Source organism: Lepus europaeus, chromosome 2 (assembly GCF_033115175.1).
Source record: "Lepus europaeus isolate LE1 chromosome 2, mLepTim1.pri, whole genome shotgun sequence".
Taxonomy (NCBI): domain Eukaryota; kingdom Metazoa; phylum Chordata; class Mammalia; order Lagomorpha; family Leporidae; genus Lepus; species Lepus europaeus.
The window spans coordinates 27,912,007-27,935,057 of record NC_084828.1 but is presented as its reverse complement, the minus strand read 5'-3'; the positions used below and the strand labels follow the sequence as shown (position 1 = coordinate 27,935,057).

The following is a 23,051-nucleotide window of genomic DNA, read 5'->3' as shown; positions in this document are numbered from 1 at the left end:
ATATTTCCTGGTGTTCAGAGAGGTATAGCTATAAAGCACATGTATGTAATTTTACATGCAAATATGCTATTCACATGTGTATGCATGTAATCATATAAACTAAAACATATAGATGTTGACATGTGCATATATAGTAACTTATAGATATACATTTCTTACAAATATATGGACAAAGCAAACATCTAACACTTTTTTCTAGAGTACTTGTTCTCCTGTATGGGAAGATTTCATTATTTTACAGAACTGAATTTTATTGCTAAAACTGCTAAGCAATGGATATTGTCAACAAAATTTTAAAAAAGAATAATTACTTGCTTTAATTTCTTAGAAATGCTAGTAAGGTGAGAGTTGAGAACATTAAGATGTCCATTTCCTTAAAGGAAATTCTATTGTTATGCTGAAAAATGACAGGTGAAAGCTATGTGTAATAGAAATTATAGTTAATATCAGTCATATTATTAATAGTATACATTTCATGTCATAAATAACTTGGGAATATTTCTATGAGCTTATAAAACCTAAAATTATTGAATAATGCATACAAAATAAAGATAAATATAATTTATTTAGATAGATTTTTTTCTCAATGCTAATAACCTGAGTGTGATAATGTACTGCCATTTTGCAAGATGTCATCATTTGGGAACTTGTGTCAAGGGTGCATGATCCCCACATCTGTTTCTTACTCTCTCCAACAGGAGTTTAATTTAGAATCATAGAAAAGGTAAAAAATATGTGAAAAAATGCATTTCTTTGAGTGCACAAGTCCTAGAATCTTTTCCATTTCTACTTTCTACTTTGATCCACATAATTTTGTGCTATCATAATATGTCCTGCACTTAAATCACCTTAACATCCGAAAAACATGCAAAAATAGATGTTTTAAAAAATAGATTTTTTAAAAATTAGTGTCATTTAAATTGACTCTTACTGGTAAAACACAGGAAAGTCACTCACATAAAGTATTTGTCATTTGTCTCAAATAAACAAGATCTTCTTGCTATATTGATCTCTGTAGAAAATGATAAGTAATAGAGTATGAAGTACATTTTAGGCTTAACTGTACATTGACTACAAGTAATCCAATTTCACAATACAGAAGGGATTTAAAGCATAGGGGTATAAAAATGTACAATAGTAGCAGTATACAAAAACTGGAATAGCTGTATAGGGCTCAGACAAAGCAGACTTTACAACAAAGAAACTTATGAAAGACGAAAAGGGAATTCTGTAATGATAACAGAATCTATTCCCCATGGAGATAGTAACATTCCTTGCCTTTATGCTCCTATGAACAAACTATCAAAACATATGAGGCACCATGTGATGGAACTGCAAGGAGCAATAAACACATATACTGCTTTGATGGAGTACTGAAAATTCTTCTGTTAGTGTTGATAAATCTAGCACCAGAAAATCAAGAATGATATAGTTAAGTGGAAAAGCAATGTCTAACGGACTTTTATAAAATATTTCATCCAATAGTAGTAGAATATACATTCTTAAGTTCACATAGGATATTCACAAAGACACTCCAAATAGTGGGCATAAAGCACACTTAAGCGATTTGAATAGAATAGAAATCATATAAAGTGCTCTTAAACAGCAACGGACTTAACTACAAGTCAATTAGGAGAAACAAAGCAGAAACATTCTCAAATACTTAAGCACAAGTTTCAAAATAACACATGGGTCACTAAAGAAGCACAAAGAGAAACTTTAAGAGACTTTGAACAAAATGGAAATACAAATTAAATTCCCCAAAATTTATGGTATGCTGTCAAAGCAATGCTCTCAGGAAACCTGTAACATTGAATAATGTAATAGAAAACAAGAAAGTTCTAAAACCAAAAACTTATACTTCAAACTTTAGAAATAAGACAAACAGAACAGTAATAAAAGTCTGAAGGAAACAAAAGAAAAAAATAAAATTAAAGCATAAATAAATAAAATTATAAACAGAAAACCAGTAATGTAAATCAAGGAAATTAGAAATTTGTTATTTGAGATCTTTGAAACAGATAAACATCTTGCCATTCTAACAGATTAAGAAGATACAAACTGTTAATATATAAAATAAAACATTACTATTATAAAATGAAAATTACTAATGATCCCATGGATTAAAAGGAAAGCAAAGGAAATATATGAACATTTATATGCCCACAAATTTGATAGCTTAGATAAATGGTATGTTCCTTTAAAGACAGTCACAATTCAAACAAGTTGAAATAGGTATTCTAAATTAGCCTATATTTTTTACATAAATTAAATAAAAAATTAATGAAAACAATCCAAATAAGATGGTGAAAGACCCAGATTTCACTGAAAAGTTATTTTAAACATTAATAAAGAATTGATAACATTTCTCTAAAGATCTTCTAGAAAATAAAACACTGAAGACAATATCCTAACTCCTTTTCTTAGTCACTTCAATGCTACAGCAAGATATCACAAATTGAGTGGCTTGAACTTAAGACATTTATTTCTCGTGGTTCTAAATGCTAGAAAATTTGAGAACCAGAGTACCAGTAAGGCTGACTTCTGGTGGCAGCTCTGTTGTTGGTTTGCAGACAGCTGTGCCCTTCCTACACACAATGCCAACTATGCTCATGTGATATGAATACTACCAAAAATAGATTAGTAAAAACCCAGTTAACTCCAAAAATTGGAGTGGGAGGATAAGAGGGATTTAAAAATGATGTGCAGGTGTTATTAGTTGGTAAGTCTATTCTGCTTGATATGTAGTGGTGGGTAAAAAGCAATAGACATTGGTCAACCTTCCTGAGACAAGTACCTTTCAAGGTCAAGTTTACAATAACCCAAAGACCTCTCAACAGGCCTATGTCCATGAAGCCCTAATTAGATCATATCTCTACTCATTTTTTTTCTCCCAGAAACATTTTTTTGAACTAAATGTTTTAATTTATTTCAAAATATAATTTATATTAATTACTACCAGATTCTTGATACTATTTCATACAAATATTCGTTAATTTTTCCCCATAAACCTTTTATTTAAGGAACGCAAACTTCATATATTTCATAATTACAACTCTATGAACATGAGGATTCTTCCCAGCACACCCACCCTCCCACCCACACTCCCATCCCTTTTCTTCCTCCTTCTCCTATTCTTGTTATTATTTTTACTAAGATCTATTTTGAATTAATTTTAAACACATACAATTAATTCAAAACTAAGTAGTGTTCAAAAAATAGTTCAAAAAAAAAAATGTTCCTCAAGAGTAGAGACAGGGCTGTTCAAAGTCACTGTATCTCAAAGTGTCAATTTAACTTCTATAGATTACATTTTAGGTGTTCTATTAGTTATCACAGACCAGGGAGAAAACATAGTGCTTGTCTTTTGGGGACTGGCTTATTTCACTACTATGATGTTTTCCAGTTTCATCCATTTGTTGTAAATGACAGGATTTCACTTTTTTTTTTTTTTTTACCACTGTGTAGTATTCAATTGTGTACATATCCCATAGTTTCTTTGTCTTCAGTTACAGACATTTTGTTTGATTCCGTATCTTAGCCGTTGTGAAATGAACTGCAATACACATAGAGGTACAGATAACTCTTTAATATGCTGATTTCATTTCCCTTGGGTAAATTCCCAGGAGTGGGATGGCTGGGTCATATGGTAGGTTTATATTCAGATTTCTGAGGTATCTTTATACTGTCTTCCACAGTGGTTGTACCAGTTTACTTTCCCACCAACAGTGGATTAGGATACCTTTCCCTTCACATTCTTGCCAGCATTTCTTGTTTGTTGATTCCTTTCTACAACTCAGAAAAATTATGTATAGTGATTTCAAACAAAGAGACGGAGAAAGATGTACCGTTCACTTTTTTCACTCCCCAAATGCTTGCAACATTGGGTTATTGAACTGTTCAATGTGGCCAAACCTAGGAGCTTGGAACTCAATCCAGGACTTTCATGTGGTACACATTATCTGAAAATCATTCTGACAGGTCTACCCTTAACCTATTAATGTTAAACCATTAACCATTAACAAAACACTTTGGGAATCAAGCCCTCAATATAAGGGCTGACCTTATTCAAAGCATAACAAATACATTTGTTTGTTTTCTCTTGAAAATTTGATTAACTGAGTGTATTTTTTACCTTCATATTTGTTTAATAGTTTGGATATATTCAATTTTTTATTCTGGAAATAATTTTATTCAGAATTTGGAATCCCATATTATCTTACATCTTATTACCTTTGATAATATTGTAATAATAAATCCTTTGTATTTAGGTAATTTATATTTTGTTATATTTTATGTTTTCTTTTGTCCTCTTCTAGCTTTTAGGGTTGTGGCCATCTCTTTATCTTGGATATGAATAATATTTAAATAATAATTTCATGGGATTTTTAAAAATGGGAACTGATGTTCTTCTTTTTTGAGACATGTCTTCTTAATTTATAATAGCATCCCTTCTATTTTTTTTTGTACTTTGTACTTTTTTATAGGTTGCAGCACCTTAATTTATTCACAAATTATTAAAAGACAAAAGTTTTTCTAGTTTAATTTCTGCCTCTTTAGTTTTTTCTATTTCCTGAGCACTTAGCTCTTGTAACTTTTGCTAATTATGTTTTAACTCCCCAAGGTTCTTTTCTCATTCTCTGACTGCCTTGTTTTAGAGAATCCTCTCTTCCTATTGTGATGCAGTATCTTCATATCTTTCAAAGCTTGTTCATTGCAAAGTATGATTTTTGAAGCTTCATTCTATTGACTACTTTATTTTAAATCCCTCTTAGCTTTCTTGGAGAAAAACATAATAATTCTTCTTTTACTTTCTTGCAAACATATGGAAACGTTTTATAGAGAAGTAATTATTGTCATGGTAGCTGCTATGAGCAGATCTCCTACCCACATAAACACAGACGGTTGCTTCTTTTACCTACCAAAAGAGAAAGGAATGGTGGCACGAAATCATTCCCACAAGACTAAGCATGTGTTGGTGGTTGCCTTGCTCAAATTTCAACAAATAGATGTCTTTATTTTTTTTTAATTAATGCCAGTATATCTAATACTGAGTAATTATAAAGAGTAGAGATTTATTAGACTTACAGTTCTAAGTGCTGAAAAGTCCATGAGCATGTTTTTGATATTTGCTAGGCATCTGTTGAGGGCATTCTTGCTGTGTCATAACACAGCAGAGAGCATTACAGGCTGAGAAAGTGGACTGGCTCAGGAGCTTCTTCATCTCCCTCCCAGGTCAAAAGTGCCGTCAGGGGTTGTCTAACTCAGAGGGTCTTATCCAACCCCCATTATCTCCCAAAGACCCCAGATCCAAATGCATCAACATAGGAATTATGTGGGACACAGTCAAACTGTAACAGGGGCATTGGCATATTCCAAGTATTTTTGAAACCACATCCATAGGAATCCAAGTTCACAATTTCTCTTTCAATTTTTGGGCATACATATGAATGCTGGGATTTTCAACAGTACTTGAAAGGAATTTGCTTTAAAGGCCAGAATTACTCCAAATCCCCACTGATGTTTTTATATGTTTCAAAACAATTAATATTTGAGACAACTGATTATTTGTGAATTTACTCTAGTCAATAGTTGATTATGTGGTATGTGAGAAATGATGTTATGTATATGATCCCTATGGAGTCATACTATGCCCATATTAAAATGGCAGTGTAGAGGAAAAACAAATTCATAAGAGTAATTATACTTGTAAGGCTATAATTACTAGCTTGTATGGGGAAGAATTTTTCCTTTGTGATCATTTATGAGGGACCATAATCTGAAGGTAAGAGAATATAGAGCAACATTTGAGTGGGGACCTGCATAATGGATTGGAAGTAATTAGAAAGGACTGAGTGTTGAGGCAAAACAAGTTAAGCCATGCTTGGGATGCATGGATAATGTATCAGAGTGCTAGTTCCTTTCCTTCCTTGAATTCCAATCCAGTTTTCTGTTAGTGTGCATTCTGGAAGGCAGAAGGTGTTGGCTCAAATAGTTGAGTCACCATCACTCATGTGGGAACCCAGATGGAGTTTCTGGTGCCTGGTTGCCCTGGCGCAGACCTGACTGTTGTGAGCATTTGGGGAGAGAACCAGCTGTTAGAGTAATAGGGCCGGTGCTGTGGCATAGGGGGTAAAGCAGACACCTTCGGTGCTAGCATCCCAAAGGGCACCGGTTCAAGTCCTGGCTGCTCCACTTCTGATCTAGCTCTCTGCAATGTCACGGGAAAGTAGTAGAAGATGACACAAGACCTTGGGCCCCTGCACCCGCGTGGGAGCTCTGGAGGAAGCTCCTGACTCCTGGCTTAGGATCGGCACAGTTCCTGCCATTGCAGCTATCTGGTGAGTGAACCAACAGATGGAAGACCTCTCTCTGTCTCTGTCTCTGTCTCTCTCTGTCTCTCTCTCTCTGCCTCTGGCTTTCTGTAACTCTGCCTTTCAAATAAATAAATAAACCTTAAAAAAAAATACTCTTTTTTTTTTCTGCTTTCTCTCTGTTATCCTGCCTTTCAAGTAAAGAAATCACTAGAAAAAGTCTGAGAAAGGAAAATCTACACTTCTCCCAGGAAACAGTCAGTGAAAGAACAAAAAGACAGAATACCAACTGAAGGAAAAAAAAAATCAGTGTGCATTTTAAATGTAAACGATGGAGTTAACTTAATCCCCATAATTAAGATGCAATATTCTTACATCCTGTATCCAGTTACCTGAGTGAAACACCTGCCTGTGCTGTGACTCCTGAATCCAGCTTCCTGCTGACACAGACCACAGGATATGGTAGGAGATGGCTCAAGTTTATGGGTTCCTCACACAAATGTGGGAGCTTTGTTTTGAGTTCCTGGTTCTGGTTAGACTTGGTCCAACCTTGGCCTTGCAGACAGATGGCAAGTTATATCTCTCCCTCTCTCTCCTCTGAAATAATAAAATAAATAAATATAAATAAGAAGAGTAAGGGTTGATAAAGATAAATACAGAGATAGGATTATGTAAGTTCTTGTATAACTTAGTAACACATTTAGATTTCATCTGTAGTAGTATATGAGTTAAAAAATGAGTCATTGATCTTACATTCATTATTACATTATTTCCACATTAACAAATCAATTTTTGTATTTATGCTGTCACTGAAAGTTTAAGAGTTTACAATGTTAAATAGACCTAAATCCGAAATAATTTTGCCGGAGTCAGCATTGTGGCATAGCAAGTAAAGCTACCACTTGAGATGCTGGCATCCCATATGGTCACCAGTTCTTGTCCTGGCTGCTCCTCTTCTGATCCAGATCCCTGCTAATGACCAAGCCACAGAAGATGGTCCAAGTGTTTGGGCCCCTAACACCCATGCAGGAGACCTGATTCAAACTTCTGGCTCGTAGCTTCAATCTTGTCCTTACTGAATATTGCAGTCATCTGGGTAGTGAACCAGTGGATAGAATACTTTCTCTCTCTCTCTCTCTCTCTCTCTCTCTCTCTCTCTCTCTCTCTTTCTCTCTAACTCTACCATACAAAAAACAAATACATCTTTAAAGGTTTGCCATTTTCTAATGGCAACTGACATTGGTTTTATAAATCTCAGTTTCTCTGTCCAAGAAATGAGAATAAATGGGTATTTGAAAGTGTTTTTGGAAAGTAAAATTAAATGATAAATTTATATGATGCAAAAAATTAAAATTCATGAAATGTTTTTTCACAAAACACATTTTCTATAGGTTTTTTGAAGACTCTTCATAATATACACATTTGGACTGTATGACATTGAAGATCAATTAATAACGGCATGTGACACATATTAGGAGAATGTTAAACACTTGACATTATTTTAATACTGTTCTGTTTTAGAAACTGGTCTAAATAGGATGGTTTTGATGGAGATCAATTGGCAGAGTGATCAATTGAATTAAACATTAAAAAGAGAGAGATTCAAAAATGCTTCAACAATCTCTTTAAGAAATACTCCACGGATTTATGAGTACACAGACAACATATGACTTCAAATTTGTGGACTGAATATTTAAAATGTCTAAAACTAATGGTGGATTTATTCATCTGTTATTGCTGAAAATCTAACAATGCTTTATGCTTTTAAAATGACTTACGTACATAGATTTATCTGCTCTAACAACTTTCTGAAATAAGCTGATAGATTAATCATTGTGAATCTGTAGACAAAAATGTGAAAGTTACAAAGTGACAGTTGTGCAAGTTAGTGTCTTTATATTGAGCTTACTAGGAAAAATATTTTTGATATACACATTTTGAAAAATAGATGAAGAGTCAATGGTTCTCTATTTTTCCTTATAAAGATTTTCAGTGTTTGGAACACTAAGACTCATACTGTTAATGTAGCAGATATAGAACACTCAGATCCAGAGGATGAACAGTGTGTTGTACTCAGAGGAAGGAGATTCAGACAGATTAAATTCTGGAATTCATAATTCAATAACTAACTTCTTCTTGCTAACCCAATAATACTGTTAGCTCCAATTATTTTTAAGGAAGCACACACCTAAGCTGGGGAGAGATTCCAGGATGGCAGAATAGAGAAGGGTGTACTGCTCCAGACCAGGGGTAAATAGTAAAAATAAATAAATAAATAAGTGGAAGAACTACAGTCTCAGGGGAGAGTTTTGAGAGGAAACCTGGTGGGAATTCTACATAAGGAAGGAGGAGGAACAACATGGATTGGTGTGGAAGGCATGGCTGTGCAGCATGAGCATGGGTACAGTATGCAGCCCCAGGAGCTAAGAGCTGGAGAAAGTGCCAGCTTTGGAGAGTGAGGTGCGATCAGACAGCAGCAGCCCATGCCACTGGTGATAAAGCTGGAAACGCAACTTGATGTGAGTCCCACATGGAAGCCTAAGGGGTTAGGGTAACTGCTGACCCAGTGGAAAAAAAAAAATATGAAACATCTCTGTCCCCATCCCTCCCAACAATGGCACTCAGCAACCAGCTGAGAGAGGCTGTAACCTTGTTGGCATAAGCAGCAGCTGCAGAAGCTCTTGTGCATATGCCCAGCAACTGGCCAGGACAAGGTACCATGTGTTGAATTCTTTCCTTAGAGTAGGGTTAATCTTATGAGTATACAGTAAACTGAAAATAGATCTTTGTGAAAATTAAGAGTGAGAATAAGAGAGGGAGGAGGAATAATGGTGGGAACAGGGCAGGAGTGAGGGTAAGGTGGGAAGTATAGTATAGTATAGTATAACATAGTATAGTATCACTATGTTCCTAAATCTGTATATATGCCTGAAATTTGCATGCTCTACATAAAATTTAAATAAACACATACACATATTTGTCTTTATACCATACCTTGTGTTATAAGTAAAACAAATATTACCAATAAACACAAAGTATTACCTTACAGATATATTTAGAAAAAATTAAATATTTTTGCCAATGTAACTTTTTTTAGGAGACCAATGTAAACTGTTATAATGATTGTAGCAATTATATTTTTCAAGACCTTTAAAAGGACTAATGTGTGATGGCTGGGACAGGTACAGGGAAAGAGTTTGCCTATGTGATGATGCACCCTCTGTTGGCTTTGATTTCAAGATTACAGAGGAAGCACCTGGGGCCCCAAATCCTTTCCCCTAAAACCTAGAAAGACAGCTGCAGCTCCATTGGACATTAAATGTGTAATAAATATAACACTGAAAGATAAGGAATATGGAAATAATTTTCACATTAAAATATGACTCATTCAATCTTATATTTCATACAGCAGGCAATGCCAAGGAGTACAATGAGAAAGCAAGGGAGTGCATACCATAGTATAAAAATAGACACAAGAAGATACAAAGAAAAATTGGGTAATTTGGAACACAAATTTCTCATTTTATGTGTTATATTATGATGTTATTACCAAAGCTAGTCCTTGAAATTTTCAGTGTTTCAGTTTTTAACAGATTCAATGTGATTTCTACATATAACTCTAAGAGCATAACAATATTCTCTTCCTCCTTCTCTTATTCCATCCCCCCTCTCTCCCACCCTTCATCCTTCTCCCTTTTTTTTTTTTAGTTTTTCTGATAATATATGTTAAAATTACACTGCAGTAAAAAGGCTTAATACTTCACCAAATAAGAAATTTAACAAGTAAAAAGCAAAAATATCCAGGTTTAGCAGGGAAATAGAAAATGGCTACAAACAATACTTTCTTGGAAAAATGATCATTTCACCTATACACAGTAAACTTAGTAATCACAGATCATTAAAACCATAGTAATAGAGGTAGCTCCTCCGCCGGCAGCAACTCGGCGCCCGCGGTCCATGGACTGGAACCCTGGGCCGAGGGGCAGGAACCCGGGCCGCGATCGCCGCCTCCCAGCCGCAGGCTCCTCCTCCTCGCTCCCTACAGCCTCCTCCGTACGCCCGCTGGCCGCGCACTGCCGCCGGACTGAGGCCTACTCCGCCGCCTCTCAGTGCTATTGTCGCTGGGCCTGCCCCTGACGGGTCCGCCGGGGAAGGCCGAGTGCGCCGGCTCCGCGGAAGATGCCGGACCAAGCCCTACAGCAGATGCTGGACAGAAGTTGCTGGGTATGTTTTGCCACTGATGAAGATGATAGAACAGCTGAATGGGTGAGACCATGCAGATGCAGAGGATCTACAAAATGGGTTCACCAGGCTTGTCTACAGCGCTGGGTGGATGAAAAACAAAGAGGAAACCGTACAGCCAGAGTGGCATGTCCTCAGTGCAATGCTGAATACTTAATAGTTTTTCCAAAGTTGGGTCCAGTTGTTTACGTCTTGGATCTTGCAGATAGACTGATCTCAAAAGCTTGTCCATTTGCTGCAGCGGGAATAATGGTTGGCTCTATCTATTGGACAGCTGTGACTTATGGAGCAGTGACAGTGATGCAGGTCGTAGGCCATAAAGAAGGTCTGGATGTTATGGAGAGAGCTGATCCTTTATTCCTTTTGATCGGACTTCCTACTATTCCCGTCATGCTGATATTAGGCAAGATGATTCGCTGGGAGGACTACGTGCTTAGGCTATGGCGTAAATACTCAAATAAACTACAGATTTGAACAGTATATTTCCAGGGATTGGGTGTCCTGTTCCTCGAATTCCAGCCGAGGCTAATCCTTTAGCAGATCATGTCTCTGCTACCCGAATTTTGTGTGGAGCCCTTGTCTTTCCTACTATTGCGACAATAGTTGGTAAACTGATGTTCAGTAGTGTTAACTCTAATTTACAAAGGACAGTCTTGGGTGGAATTGCTTTTGTTGCCATAAAAGGAGCATTTAAGGTTTACTTCAAACAGCAGCAATATTTACGTCAGGCACACCGCAAAATTCTAAATTATCCAGAGCAAGAAGAAGCATAAAACTGTGACTTCTAGTTCTGCAGTCTTCTCATCCTTAGGAGTCTGTTGTGTTGTTTTGATTCCATCATTAATGCACTAGTGGAGACTTGTGATAAGTTGTTGCTCCTATATTTTTCAGAAATATAATAAAGCACTTAGGGCAGGGAAAATCCTCTCAGTAATTGCAGAATCTAAGGATGTGACTTGTTTTCTTTGCTTTGTATATGCTGCTTTTATGGCAGTCATCTGAACCATTTTCTGAGCATGGTAAACCTGGGTTTTCTTCAGATTTGCTCCAAACAGAAATGTAAAGATCAAACTGTACAAATATTAAAAAATGCACATGCTGTTTTATTCAAATGCCTCTTTTGTACATGTTCACGTTCAGTGTTTTCTTAGATTCAGCAACTCAATGAAGGTACTATGAGGATTTTTCTCATTGGCATAATTTGAATACATGCTAAACAGGAGCATATGTTAATATGAGGAAATATAAATTTAGTTTTAAATAACAAGCCAAAAATGTATGTAAACATTCAAATAATTATCTGAACAAGTGGGAGTTTCTTGTGTTTTCTTTAACCCATGTGATGTACTCCAAAATGTGTAGGGTAAAAATTTCCAGGGCTTCCAGATCCCTTTTCACTATTAAATTTTATTTATATAACGTTGATATCTCATAGCTCATAATGTAACTTTGATTCATGTAGTCTTGATTACTGTATGTGTGTGGTATGAGAGAGAGAGAACGAGAGAGAGCAAGCAATTGTGTCCTTCCACCTCTCGGGTAAGGTTTTTAAATCACTATTTCTAGAAATTAGAGCTGCCAGTTTATAGTTTGCGCAGAAGAATGATTTGCAAAAAAGGAATCAATAAAGTTATTTTACTCTCCTCTTTCACTGATTTGGTTCTTCAGACATTTGTTGATCACCTCCTGTTTGCCTGGGCACTGTGCACAGTACTGTGGCGCACAGTGGTGAACAAGATAGATCTGGTCCCTCTCTTACATGTGGAGTAACCGCATTTTAGCAGTGAATAAACCAAGGTGGAGCACTGAGCTCTTTGCTTGTAAATCAGTCTGAGGAGATAATTATGCAAATGAGCCTTAGGTAAATACTGAATAAGTCAGTTTATTATAAAAAAAATTGTTACTCATGTGTCTTAGATTTTTAATTGCCTGTATTGAGGAGACTAGCACCAGTAAATAATCATTGTTCAATTAGTTTTATATCCATTCTTTCAAAAGCAGTTATTGAAGCCATTTTCAGTAGAGTGGACATTTTATGTTCAGCGATCTGAATGTTCTTGCAGTTATTTTTAAAAATTAAATTTTTAAAAGACAAAAAAAAATAAAACCATAGTAATATAATATTCCTAATGATTGTTTTGGAAAAGATATAAAACAAATTTTACAATACTATATTTGCATTAATAAAACTGATACACACAGATATTTATTTCTCTATTTTTTTAAGTTTAGTTGTTACATATAAGGGAAAGTATGCAGTATTTTTCTTTCTGGGTCCAGTTTATTTCATTCTACATGATGTCCTCAAGTTACATCCATTTTGCCGCAAATGGTAGGATTTCATTCCCTTTTAAAGCTGAATAATATTCCGTTATGTATATGCACCACATTTTCTTAATGCACATCTAATGATGGGCACCTTGGTTGATTCCATGTGAACAGTTATGCTATAAATACGGTGATGCAGCTTTCTCTTATGTTCAAGTTTTTTGCATATATAACTGGTAGTAGGATTGCTGGGGCATATGACAAGTTATTTCTTTTTTTTTTTTTCAGTGTCCATAAATAAAGTTTTATTGAAGCATCCTCATTCATTGTGCCTTCTTTTTTTAAATAAATATAAATTTCCAAAGTACAGCTTATGGATTGCAATAGGTTCCCCCCAACTTCCCTCCCACCTACAACCCTCCCATCCCCCGCTCCCTCTCCCATTCCATTCGCATCAAGATTAATTTTCAATTATCTTTATAAACAGAAGATCAGTTTAGAATATATTAAGTAAAGTTTTCAACAGTTTGCAATTTTTTTTCCTTAAGATTTATTTGAAAGAGTTAGAGAGAGATGTAGAGATAGATAGATAGGTAGGTAGAAAGACAGATAGAGAGAGTTAGTTTTCCATCTGCTGGTTTACTCCCCAAATGGCCACATTGGCCTGAGCTGAGTCCACCCAAAGCTAGGAGCCAGGAACTTCTTCTGGGTCTCCCACGTAGGTGCAAGGGCCCAAGCACTTGGGCCATCCTCGCTGTTTTCCCAAGTCATAGCAGGGAGCTGGATTTGAAATGGAGCCCATATGGGATGATGGTGCTGCAGGCTGGGACTTTAACCCACTGCACCAAAGTGCTGGCCCCTCTAATTTTCTTTTTCTTTTTAAAAATCTCCATATGTTGTTTACAGTGGCTGCACTTATTTAAATTTCCACCAGCAGTGTTAAGTGTTCCCTTTGTCCACATCACCATCAATATTTGTTATTCTCTGTTTTTGATTTTAGCCATTCTGAGAGTGATGAGGTGAGGTGATAGCTCAATGTGGTTTTGATTTGCGTTTCCCTGATGCCTGGTGATGCTGAGTATATTCTAGACTGGGGATTCAGTTTCATATGGTTGTTTGAATTCCTTTTGCACTTCTATGAGAACTAAAAATGTATTTAATTCTTCTGACACAATAAAGCCTGACTCTCTAATATGATAAGTATTTTATAAAGAGAAATAGCAAAAAATGTTGACTATGAAATATTACTTATTAAATTCAAGATATTCTTCTCTACATTTAAAAAACATGGTTCCCTTGATTTAATTTTCATTTTAGTTGTCTCAGGAGAATTACAAAAATTATTTTTCACCTTACTTAGTGTACTCAATAATGAGTTCTTAAAACTTTTAAATAAACCAACATTCTGTAACACAGTTTCAGAAAGTAAATTTCATTCAAATGAGACATCACCTGTTTGCTTAATGATTTTGTGACTGCTGTTATTGTTTTAGACTTGAACATGGTCTGGTGCTAGCAGGGAGATTTTTGAAGTAATCTGCAATCGGTAACTGATTTACTGGTATCACAGCCATAGAAAGGATAACACAGCCACTTTGCCCAAGGTATGCTGGTCTTACCTTTTTATTTACGGCCACTGGCATGACTGGAAAACAAACAGCTGCATCAGTATTTTCCTGAATATAAAAGTCATTTTTATTGATGCTTTTGAACTTGATGTAGCATCTTATAGGGACATTGCAAACAGAGCCCTAGTAAATACACAATTTATTGCTGAGGAACCTATTTAATGAAAATATCTGTTGTATGTAAGAAAAGCTACAAATGTCTGTTTAGAAAACATTCATTTATATTTCCCATTATGTGCTAGTGTCTGGTTTCCTGAGTTTTGCTCTTTATTTTTCTCTTCTAAAATCTCAGTAAGATGATTACTTTACCCTCTTCTGTAAAAAGACAGCTGTACATGTGAACAAGCTGTTTAACTTCAGATTATAATAAATGTGTTATAGAAATGCTGCTACAACACATATAATCTATTTGTAAAATAAGGTTTATTTATCATCCCGGTGTACTGAATTCAATATCATATTCGGGTTACTGGTACAAATTAAGGAGCTACGTTTATAATTGAAACGTCATCAGTAAAATTTTGGCACCCAAAGTGAAAGAGAAATAACCTTTTGTCATTATTAATTACTCAAAACTTCTTATCTCCTATAATGTCAACAGTTGACACTGTCACTGATTCTCATACCTAATGGAGAAAAAATCTAAGAAAATTCAGTTCATTGTAACTATTTTCCTTTTGTAATAATAAGATGGATATATACTTCTTAAAAGTGCCCAGTTTAGTTCAACAGTCAATTTCAAAATAAAACATAAGTCTTTATTCAAAAAATAAGGAGTTTTCCCTTAAGGTGACCCATAGTGAAAAATGACTAAAATGTTAAATTTTTAAGAAGAAATTAACATAGTATGCTAATTTCATTTTAAGAGGAAAATAAAATAGTTGTCTTATATGAATACAAAATAACTTTAAACTCTAAACATATTTTTTATTTTTCTCCTGGAAATCAAATTAATAGCATTGAAAGTATAAGACAACCAACCGCTACACACAAAATACATGAGCAACATTTTTAGCAAAGCATAGAAAAAGGTATAATTTACTCACTTCAGGAGGCATATGAAGTGGAGACTTCAGATTTGAATTTGATCACAAGACATGAAACCTTCAAACAGTAGACCATTTTAGAAATCCTCAACTAAAATTCCTGTGCTGCAGATATGCATATTATTTGATGTGGAAGTCCAAATCACTCATTCCTCTCCCGGTCCTGATTAGATTAACAGAAACGTGGGTAGACTCATGGCATAAAAATCATTCATTTGGCTTCTGAGACAACAGAAAAAGGGAAGGTCACCTACATACTTTCCCAACTCACTTCCAGGGAACTATTGCACATAACCAATCCAAGACACTCCAACCAATAATGATAACACCTGCAGAAATATAAAAAAATTCTTGATAGTTTGGGGGTTCAGAAAATAATTCCCCAAACCACAGGATCTCAGTGTGCAAATAACTTGAACAAAGGGAAGAAGTTCAGAAGCTAGATCTTTCTGATTTTCTTCCCTGTTTCCTCTGCTCCCCTTTCTTAGTCAAGATGAATAATTTAAAAATATAACTCCTCTTCCCTTTATGGATTATAGAAACCTAGAGGTATTACCCTAACCATATGTTAGCCAATATTATTCAGTGTGAAAGATGGTCATATGACAATTACATAACCTATCTTTTATGAGAGTGTGTCATAAGACTGATTCCAGGAGGAATCCTGAGGAAGAAGTGGTACACAGAGGGGTTAGCAGAAATCCAGAGACTTGTCTTTGAGAGTTTTCCCCTCAGTTTATTACCATTATGTCTTAAGTTGTTTATTATTCAATTACAGTTTTTATATGGCTGTTCATTATTCATTGAATCTATGCATAAAACTGAACTGCTTTTCCTTGGGTTTAGATCTTCATTTCTAAAATCACCCATGCCATATAAAACTTTGAATAAATTAATATGTAAAACTTCTCTGACATTACCGTGTCTTAGGAAAGACATTTTCTTAGTCTTTTATCCAAAAGAAATCTCTATTCTTGCCTTTGTTCTTAAGTAATATGCTCACTGGATATAGATATTTTGATTGCATTACATGCTTTCAGGAATTTAGAGAAGTCATTCCATTGCCTGTTGTCTTATGATTTTACCCAATAAATAAATTTCAACCAAGAATATGTTTTGAATTTTTTACATTTTTGATTAGAATGTGATACTTATAAATTTATATGGGGTGAAGAGCAATATTTCATCACACAAATATAGTTAAAACTAAGCAAACCAAGTAATTAGCCTGTTTCTTCATCTTCTTGTTCGGAACCTTTCAGTTTTCTTTCAGTTCTTTGTAAAAAATATTGTACAATATGTGAATTAAAGTCATCCCATTCTGCTTTGGAACACTAGAACTTGGTAATTTTGTGGGGTAAATTTATTTTTATTTATTTGAAAGGTAGAGAGGGAGGCAGGGAGAGTGGGAGAGAGAGAAAGAGAGGAGCGGTAAGAACATTATCTCACTTTCTGGGTCATTCCTCAAATACCTGCAACAGCTGGGGCTACGGCAAGCCAAAGTCAGGTTCTGAGAACTCAATCTGGGTCTCCCACATGGATGGTGGGGATTCAACTACTGAAGACATCATCCACAACCTCCCATGGTGTGTATCACCTGGAAGCTGAAACGGGGAAGAGCATTGAGAATTAAACAAAGCATTTAAATGTGTAATGTGGACGTCTCAAACAACTTGTTTCTTTTTTAAATGTTTTTTTTTTAAATTTTTATTTAGTAAATATAAATTTCCAAAGTACACTTTATGGATAGCAATGGCTTTTTCCCCTCTATAACTTCCCTCCCACCCACAACCCTCCCATCTCCTGCTCCCTTTTCCATTCCATTCACATCAAGATTCATTTTCAATTAACTTTATATACAGAAGATCGATTTAGTATATATTAAGTAGATTTCATCAGTTTGCACCCACACAGAACATAAAGTGTAAAATACTGTTTCAGTACTAGTTATAGCATTACTTCACATTGGACAACACATTAAGGACAGAGATCCTACATGAGGAGTAAGTACACAGTGACTCCTGTTGTTGACTTAACAATCTGACACGCTTGCTTATGGCGTCAGTAATCTCCCTAGGCTCTAGTCATGAGTTGCCAAGGCTATGGAAGCCTTTAGGGTTCGCCGACTTTGATCTTATTCCGATAGGATCATAGTCAAAGTGGAAGTTCTCTCCTCCCTTCAGAGAAAGGTACCCCCATCTTTGATGGCCCGTTCTTTCTACTGGGATCTCACTCAAAGAGATCTTTCATTTAGTTTTTTTTTTTTCCAGAGTTTCTTGGCTTTCCATGCCTAAAATACCCTCATGGGCTCTTCAGCCAGATCTGAATGCCTTAAGGACTGATTCTGAGGTCAGAGTGCTGTTTAGAACATCTGCCATTCTATGAGTCTGCTGTGTATCACGCTTCCCATGATGGATCGTTCTCTCCCTTTTTGATTCTATCAGTTAGTATTAGCTGACACTAGTCTTGTTTGTGTGATCCCTTTGATTCTTAGACCTATCAGTATGATCAATTATGAACTGAAATTGATCACTTGGACTAGTGAGATGGCATTTTTCAAAAGAGGAAATCCAAATGGCCAACAGACACATGAAAAAATGTTCAAGATCACGAGCAATCTGGGAAATGCAAATCAAAACCACAATGAGGTTTCACCTCACCCCTGTTAGAATGGCTCACATTCAGAAATCTACCATCAATAGATGCTGGAGAGGATGTGGGGAAAAAGGGACACTAACCCACTGTTGGTGGGAATGCAAACTGGTTAAGCCACTATGGAAGTCAGTTTCGAGAGTCCTCAGAAACCTGAATATAACCCTACCATTCAACGCAGCCATCCCACTCTTTGTAATTTACCCAAAGGAAATTAAATTGGCAAACAAAAAAGCAGTCTGCACCTTAATGTTTATTGCAGCTCAATTCACAATAGCTAAGACCTGGAAATCAACCTAAATTTTTTTTAAGTTTTAACAGATTCAATTAATTCATAGATACAATACAAAGAATAGAGTGTTTTTCCCTCCCTCCCTCTTACTCTTCCCTCTTCTCTCTCTTTCTCTCTCTCTCTCTCTTTCTAACATCTATGTTTCTCTTTCTTTAGCTTTTGAGATAACATATTTTAATTCACATTAGAGTCAAGTGATTAATTCTCCACCAAATAAAGAATAAAGCAGATGAAAAGCAAAGAGTTCCCAGTTTAACATGACTATAGGCATCGAGTATAAAAAATAAACAAATGGAAATATGACCATTTCACCAATATACAGTAAGTTTTAAAGCAATCACAGAACATTAAAATCAGTAGTGGGGCCGGCATCGTGGAATAATGGGTAAAACCACCTCCTGCTAATCTGGCATCCCATATTCATGCTGGTTGTGTCCCTGATGCTCCACTTCTCATCCAGTTACCTGCTAATATGCCTGGGAAAGTACTGGAAGATGACTGAAGTCCTTGGGCCACTGCCACTCACATGGGAAACCGGGAAGAAGCTGCTGGTTCCTGACTCCATCCAGCCTAGCTAGTTTGTCATTTGTCATTGAAACAACAAAGGAAGACCTCTCTTGCAATCTCTTCCTCTGTCTTTGTAAATCTGACTTTAAAATAATAAAAAAGTCCTTAGGAAAAAACTATATTAGAGTCCTTATGACTCTTTTGAAGATTTAGTTATTTATTTGGGAAGTCAAAGTTCCAGAAAGAGGGGAAGGAGGTGAAGAGAGAGAGAGAAAGACACACAGAGAGAGACAGAGAGTGACAGAGAAGGAGAGAGAGAGAATCTTCCATTTGGAGCTTCACTCTTTAGCTGGCCACAATGGCCAGTTATGGGCCAGGCTGAAGCCAATAGCCAGGAGCATCCTCTGTTCTCCCATATGGGTGGAAGGGCCCAATGATTTTGGACATTTTCTGCTGACATTTTCTTTTCTTTCTTTTTTTTTTTTTAATTGCATTGATTGTTGTTATGGCTGCCTTGTAGTATTTCTTTTTCTGAAAATATATTTATTTATTTATTCATTATTTATTTATTTAATTGCAAGGCAGAGTTATAGAGAAGCAGAGGCAGACAGAGAGACAGAGAAGTCTTTCATCTTCTGGTACACTCCCCAAATGGCCAAAACAGCTATAGCTGGGCTGATCTGAAGCTAACAGCCAGAAGTTCTTCTGGGTCTCCCACACAGGTGCAGGAGTTCAGGGTTTGGGCCATCTTCCACTGCTTTCCCAAGCCATAGCAGAGAGCTGGATTGGAAGTGGAGCAGCCAGGATGTGAACTAGTGCCCATATGGGATGGCGGCACAGCAGGCCGCAGCTTTACCCACTATGCCATAATGCCGGCCCCCTTCTGCTGCTTTTGCCAGATCATTAGCAGAGGGTTAGATCAGTAGAGCAGTTGGTGCACAAACCGTCGCCAGTATGGAATGCTGGATGGGCTAGCAGTAGCTTTACCTGCTATGCTACAATGCTAGCCCTATATGAGTTCCTTAACTTTTGGTTTGACAAGGTATAAAGCATAGTTTGACAAAACTATTTTTCAGCACTACTGTTACACATAGGCATTTCTTTCATGTTTGTTTTAGCTCCAACATAAGGGAAACATGCAGTATTTGCATTTCTGTGTCTAACCTACTTCACTCAACATGATGTTCTCCAGTTGTATCCATTTTGATGCAAATGACAGAATGTCATTTTTTATGGTTTTTCTTTAGCATTTCATCTGATGAAGGAGGCCTTGGTTGACCCCATATTTTGACTATTGTGAACAGTGCACATATTTCTAGTAAAATATCTGCATGTCTTTGGTGTCTCTACCTAGAAATTGTGTTGGTGGAATATGGCAAGTCTAATCTTAGTGTTTTTTTTTTTTTTATTTTTTTAAGAAATCTCGATGCTGTTTTCACAGAAGCTGCATTCACTTACATTCCATAAACAGCATCTAGGTGTTCCCCTTTCTCTGCATTCTTGCCAGCATGTGCCACTCTCTGTACTTTGGATTTTGACTATTCTGACAAGAGTGAGGTGATGTTTTATTGTGATCTTGATTTGTATTTCCCTAGTGGCTACTGATGTTCAGCATTGCTGTTTCTTTGTTTTTATTTATTAAGGTAAAAAAATTTCATTTATTTCATATATTCAGGTTTAGGAAATTGGTGATACTTCCCACTCTACCCTCCCTCCTGCCCACGATCCCAGCCTTCCTTCTCCTTCCTCTGTTATTCCTTCTCTAAGTTTTTACAATGATCTACTTTCAGGCTCCTTTATACTCATAAGATTAATCCTACATCAAGTGAAGAGCTCAAGGAATAGTAAGAAGAAATAAACATTGTCCCTCAATGATATAAATGAGGGCTATAAACAATAATCAAATTTTAAAATGTCAATTTCATTCCTACACAGAGCAGGCAAAACATGCAGTATTTGTCTGTTGGGGACTGGCTTATTTCACCAAGTATAAAGGTTTCTAGTTGCATGTATGTTGTTTCAAAAGACAGGATTTCATTATTTCATTCTTTTTTATAGCTTAGTAGTATTCCATACCCTCTCTCTCTCTCCATATATATATATATATATATATATATACATATATATACATATACATATATATGGAATATATATATTCTTTATCCAGTCTTCAACTGATGGATATCTGGGTTGATTTTACATCTCAGCTATTGTGAATTGTGCTGCAATCAACAAAGGGTATAGATAACTGTTTCAAATGCTGACTTCATATCCTTTGGGTAAATTCACAGGAGTGGGATTGCTGGGTCATATGGTATATCTTTTTTCAGTTTTCTGAGGTATCTCCATACAGTCTTCTGCAATAGCTGTACAAGTTTCAATTCCATTAGTGGATTAGCATACCTTTCACCTCACATCCTCACCAGCATTTATTGTTTGTTGATTTCTGTATGAGAGTCATTCTGAATGGGGTACAATGAAATTTCTTTATGGCTTTGATTTGCATCTCCTGATGGCTAGTGATCCTGGGCATTTTTCCATGTGTTTTGGCCATTTGAATTTCTTCTTTTAAATAATGCCTATTCAAATTATGTGCCCATTTCTTAACAGGAATGTTTGTTTTGTTGTTGTTGAGTTTCTTGAGCTATTTATAGATTCTGAATAGTCATCCTTTATCAGTTGTGGATTTTGCAAATATTTTCTCCCATTCTTTTGGGTGACTCTTCACTTTGCTGAATGATTCTTTTGCAGTGCAGAAGTTTCTAAGCTTGATGAAATCCCATTTGACAATTTTGGCTTTGATTGCATGTGTTTCTGGTGCCTTTTCCAAGAAGTCTTTGCTTATATCAGTGTTTTGCAGTGTTTTCCCAATGTTCTCCTCTAATAATTTGATAGTATAAGGTCGTATATTTAGATCTTTGATCCATTTTGAGTTGACTTGTGTAACGTATAAGGTAGGAATCTTGCTTCTTACTTCATGCAGAAATCCAGTTTTCTCAACTCCATTTGTTGAAGACTATCCTTTCTCGAGGGATTTATCTTAACTCATTTTTTAAAAGATTAGTTTGTTGTAGATGGGTGGATTGATTTCTTGAGTTTCTATTCTGTTTCATTTGTCTGCATGTCTCTTTATGTCTACTAAGCTGTTGTGATTATAATTGCCCCATAGTTTGTCTTGAAATCTGGTGTTGTGATATCTTGAACTTTGTTTTTCTTGGACAGGATGGCTTTAGCTATTCAGAGCCTCTTCTGTTTCTATATATATATATATATATATATTTGACAGGCAGAGCGGACAGTGAGAGAGAGACAGAGAGAAAGCTCTTCCTTTGCTGTTGGTTCACCCTCCAATGGCCGCCGCGGTAGGCGTGCTGCGGCCAGCGCACCGCGCTGATCCGATTGCAGGAGCCAGGTGCTTCTCCTGGTGTCCCATGGGGTGCAGGGCCCAAGGACTTGGGCCATCCTCCACTGCTTTCCCGGGCCACAGCAGAGAGCTGGCCTGGAAGAGGGGCAACCGGGACAGGATCGGTGCCCCGACCGGGACTAGAACCCGGTGTGCCAGCGCCGCAAGGTGGAGGATTAGCCTAGTGAGCTGCGGCACCAGCCTTCCATATAAATTTTAATGTTTTCTTTTCTTTTTTTTTAAAGATTTATTTATTTATTTGAAAGGCAGAATTACTGAGAGGCAGAGAGAGAGGTCTTCCATCTGTTGGTTCACTCCCCAAATGGCTGCAACAGCCGGAGCTATGCTGATCTGAATATAGTAGCCAAGAGCTTCTTCTGGGTCTCCCACATGAATGCAGGGGCCCAAGGACTTGAGCAATCTTCTACTGCTTTCCCAGGCCATCGCAGAGAGTAGGATTGGCAGTGAATCAGATGGAACTTAATCCAGTGCACATTTGGGATGCTGGCACTGCAGGTGACGACTTTACTTATTAAGGAACAGCACCAGCCCCAGTATTGTTTTTATCTGAGAATAATGTTGTTGCTATTTTGATTTGGATAACATTGAATCTGTAAATTGTTTTTTCATATGTATGTTGGCCATTTGTATTCTATCTTTTGATAACTGAAATCTGTTGCTCATTTCTTAATTGGATGT

General features: G+C 36.3%; 1 protein-coding gene across 1 annotated transcript; it reads left to right on the top strand.

Moving 5' to 3' along the window:
* Positions 1-10,413: 10,413 nt before the first annotated feature.
* On the top strand, positions 10,414-11,662 carry LOC133747483 (E3 ubiquitin-protein ligase MARCHF5-like). Its single transcript, XM_062175784.1, is given in 2 exon segments — positions 10,414-11,022; positions 11,025-11,662. Coding segments are annotated over 2 exon segments (834 nt in total). The 5' UTR covers positions 10,414-10,493; the 3' UTR covers positions 11,330-11,662.
* Positions 11,663-23,051: the final 11,389 nt, after the last annotated feature.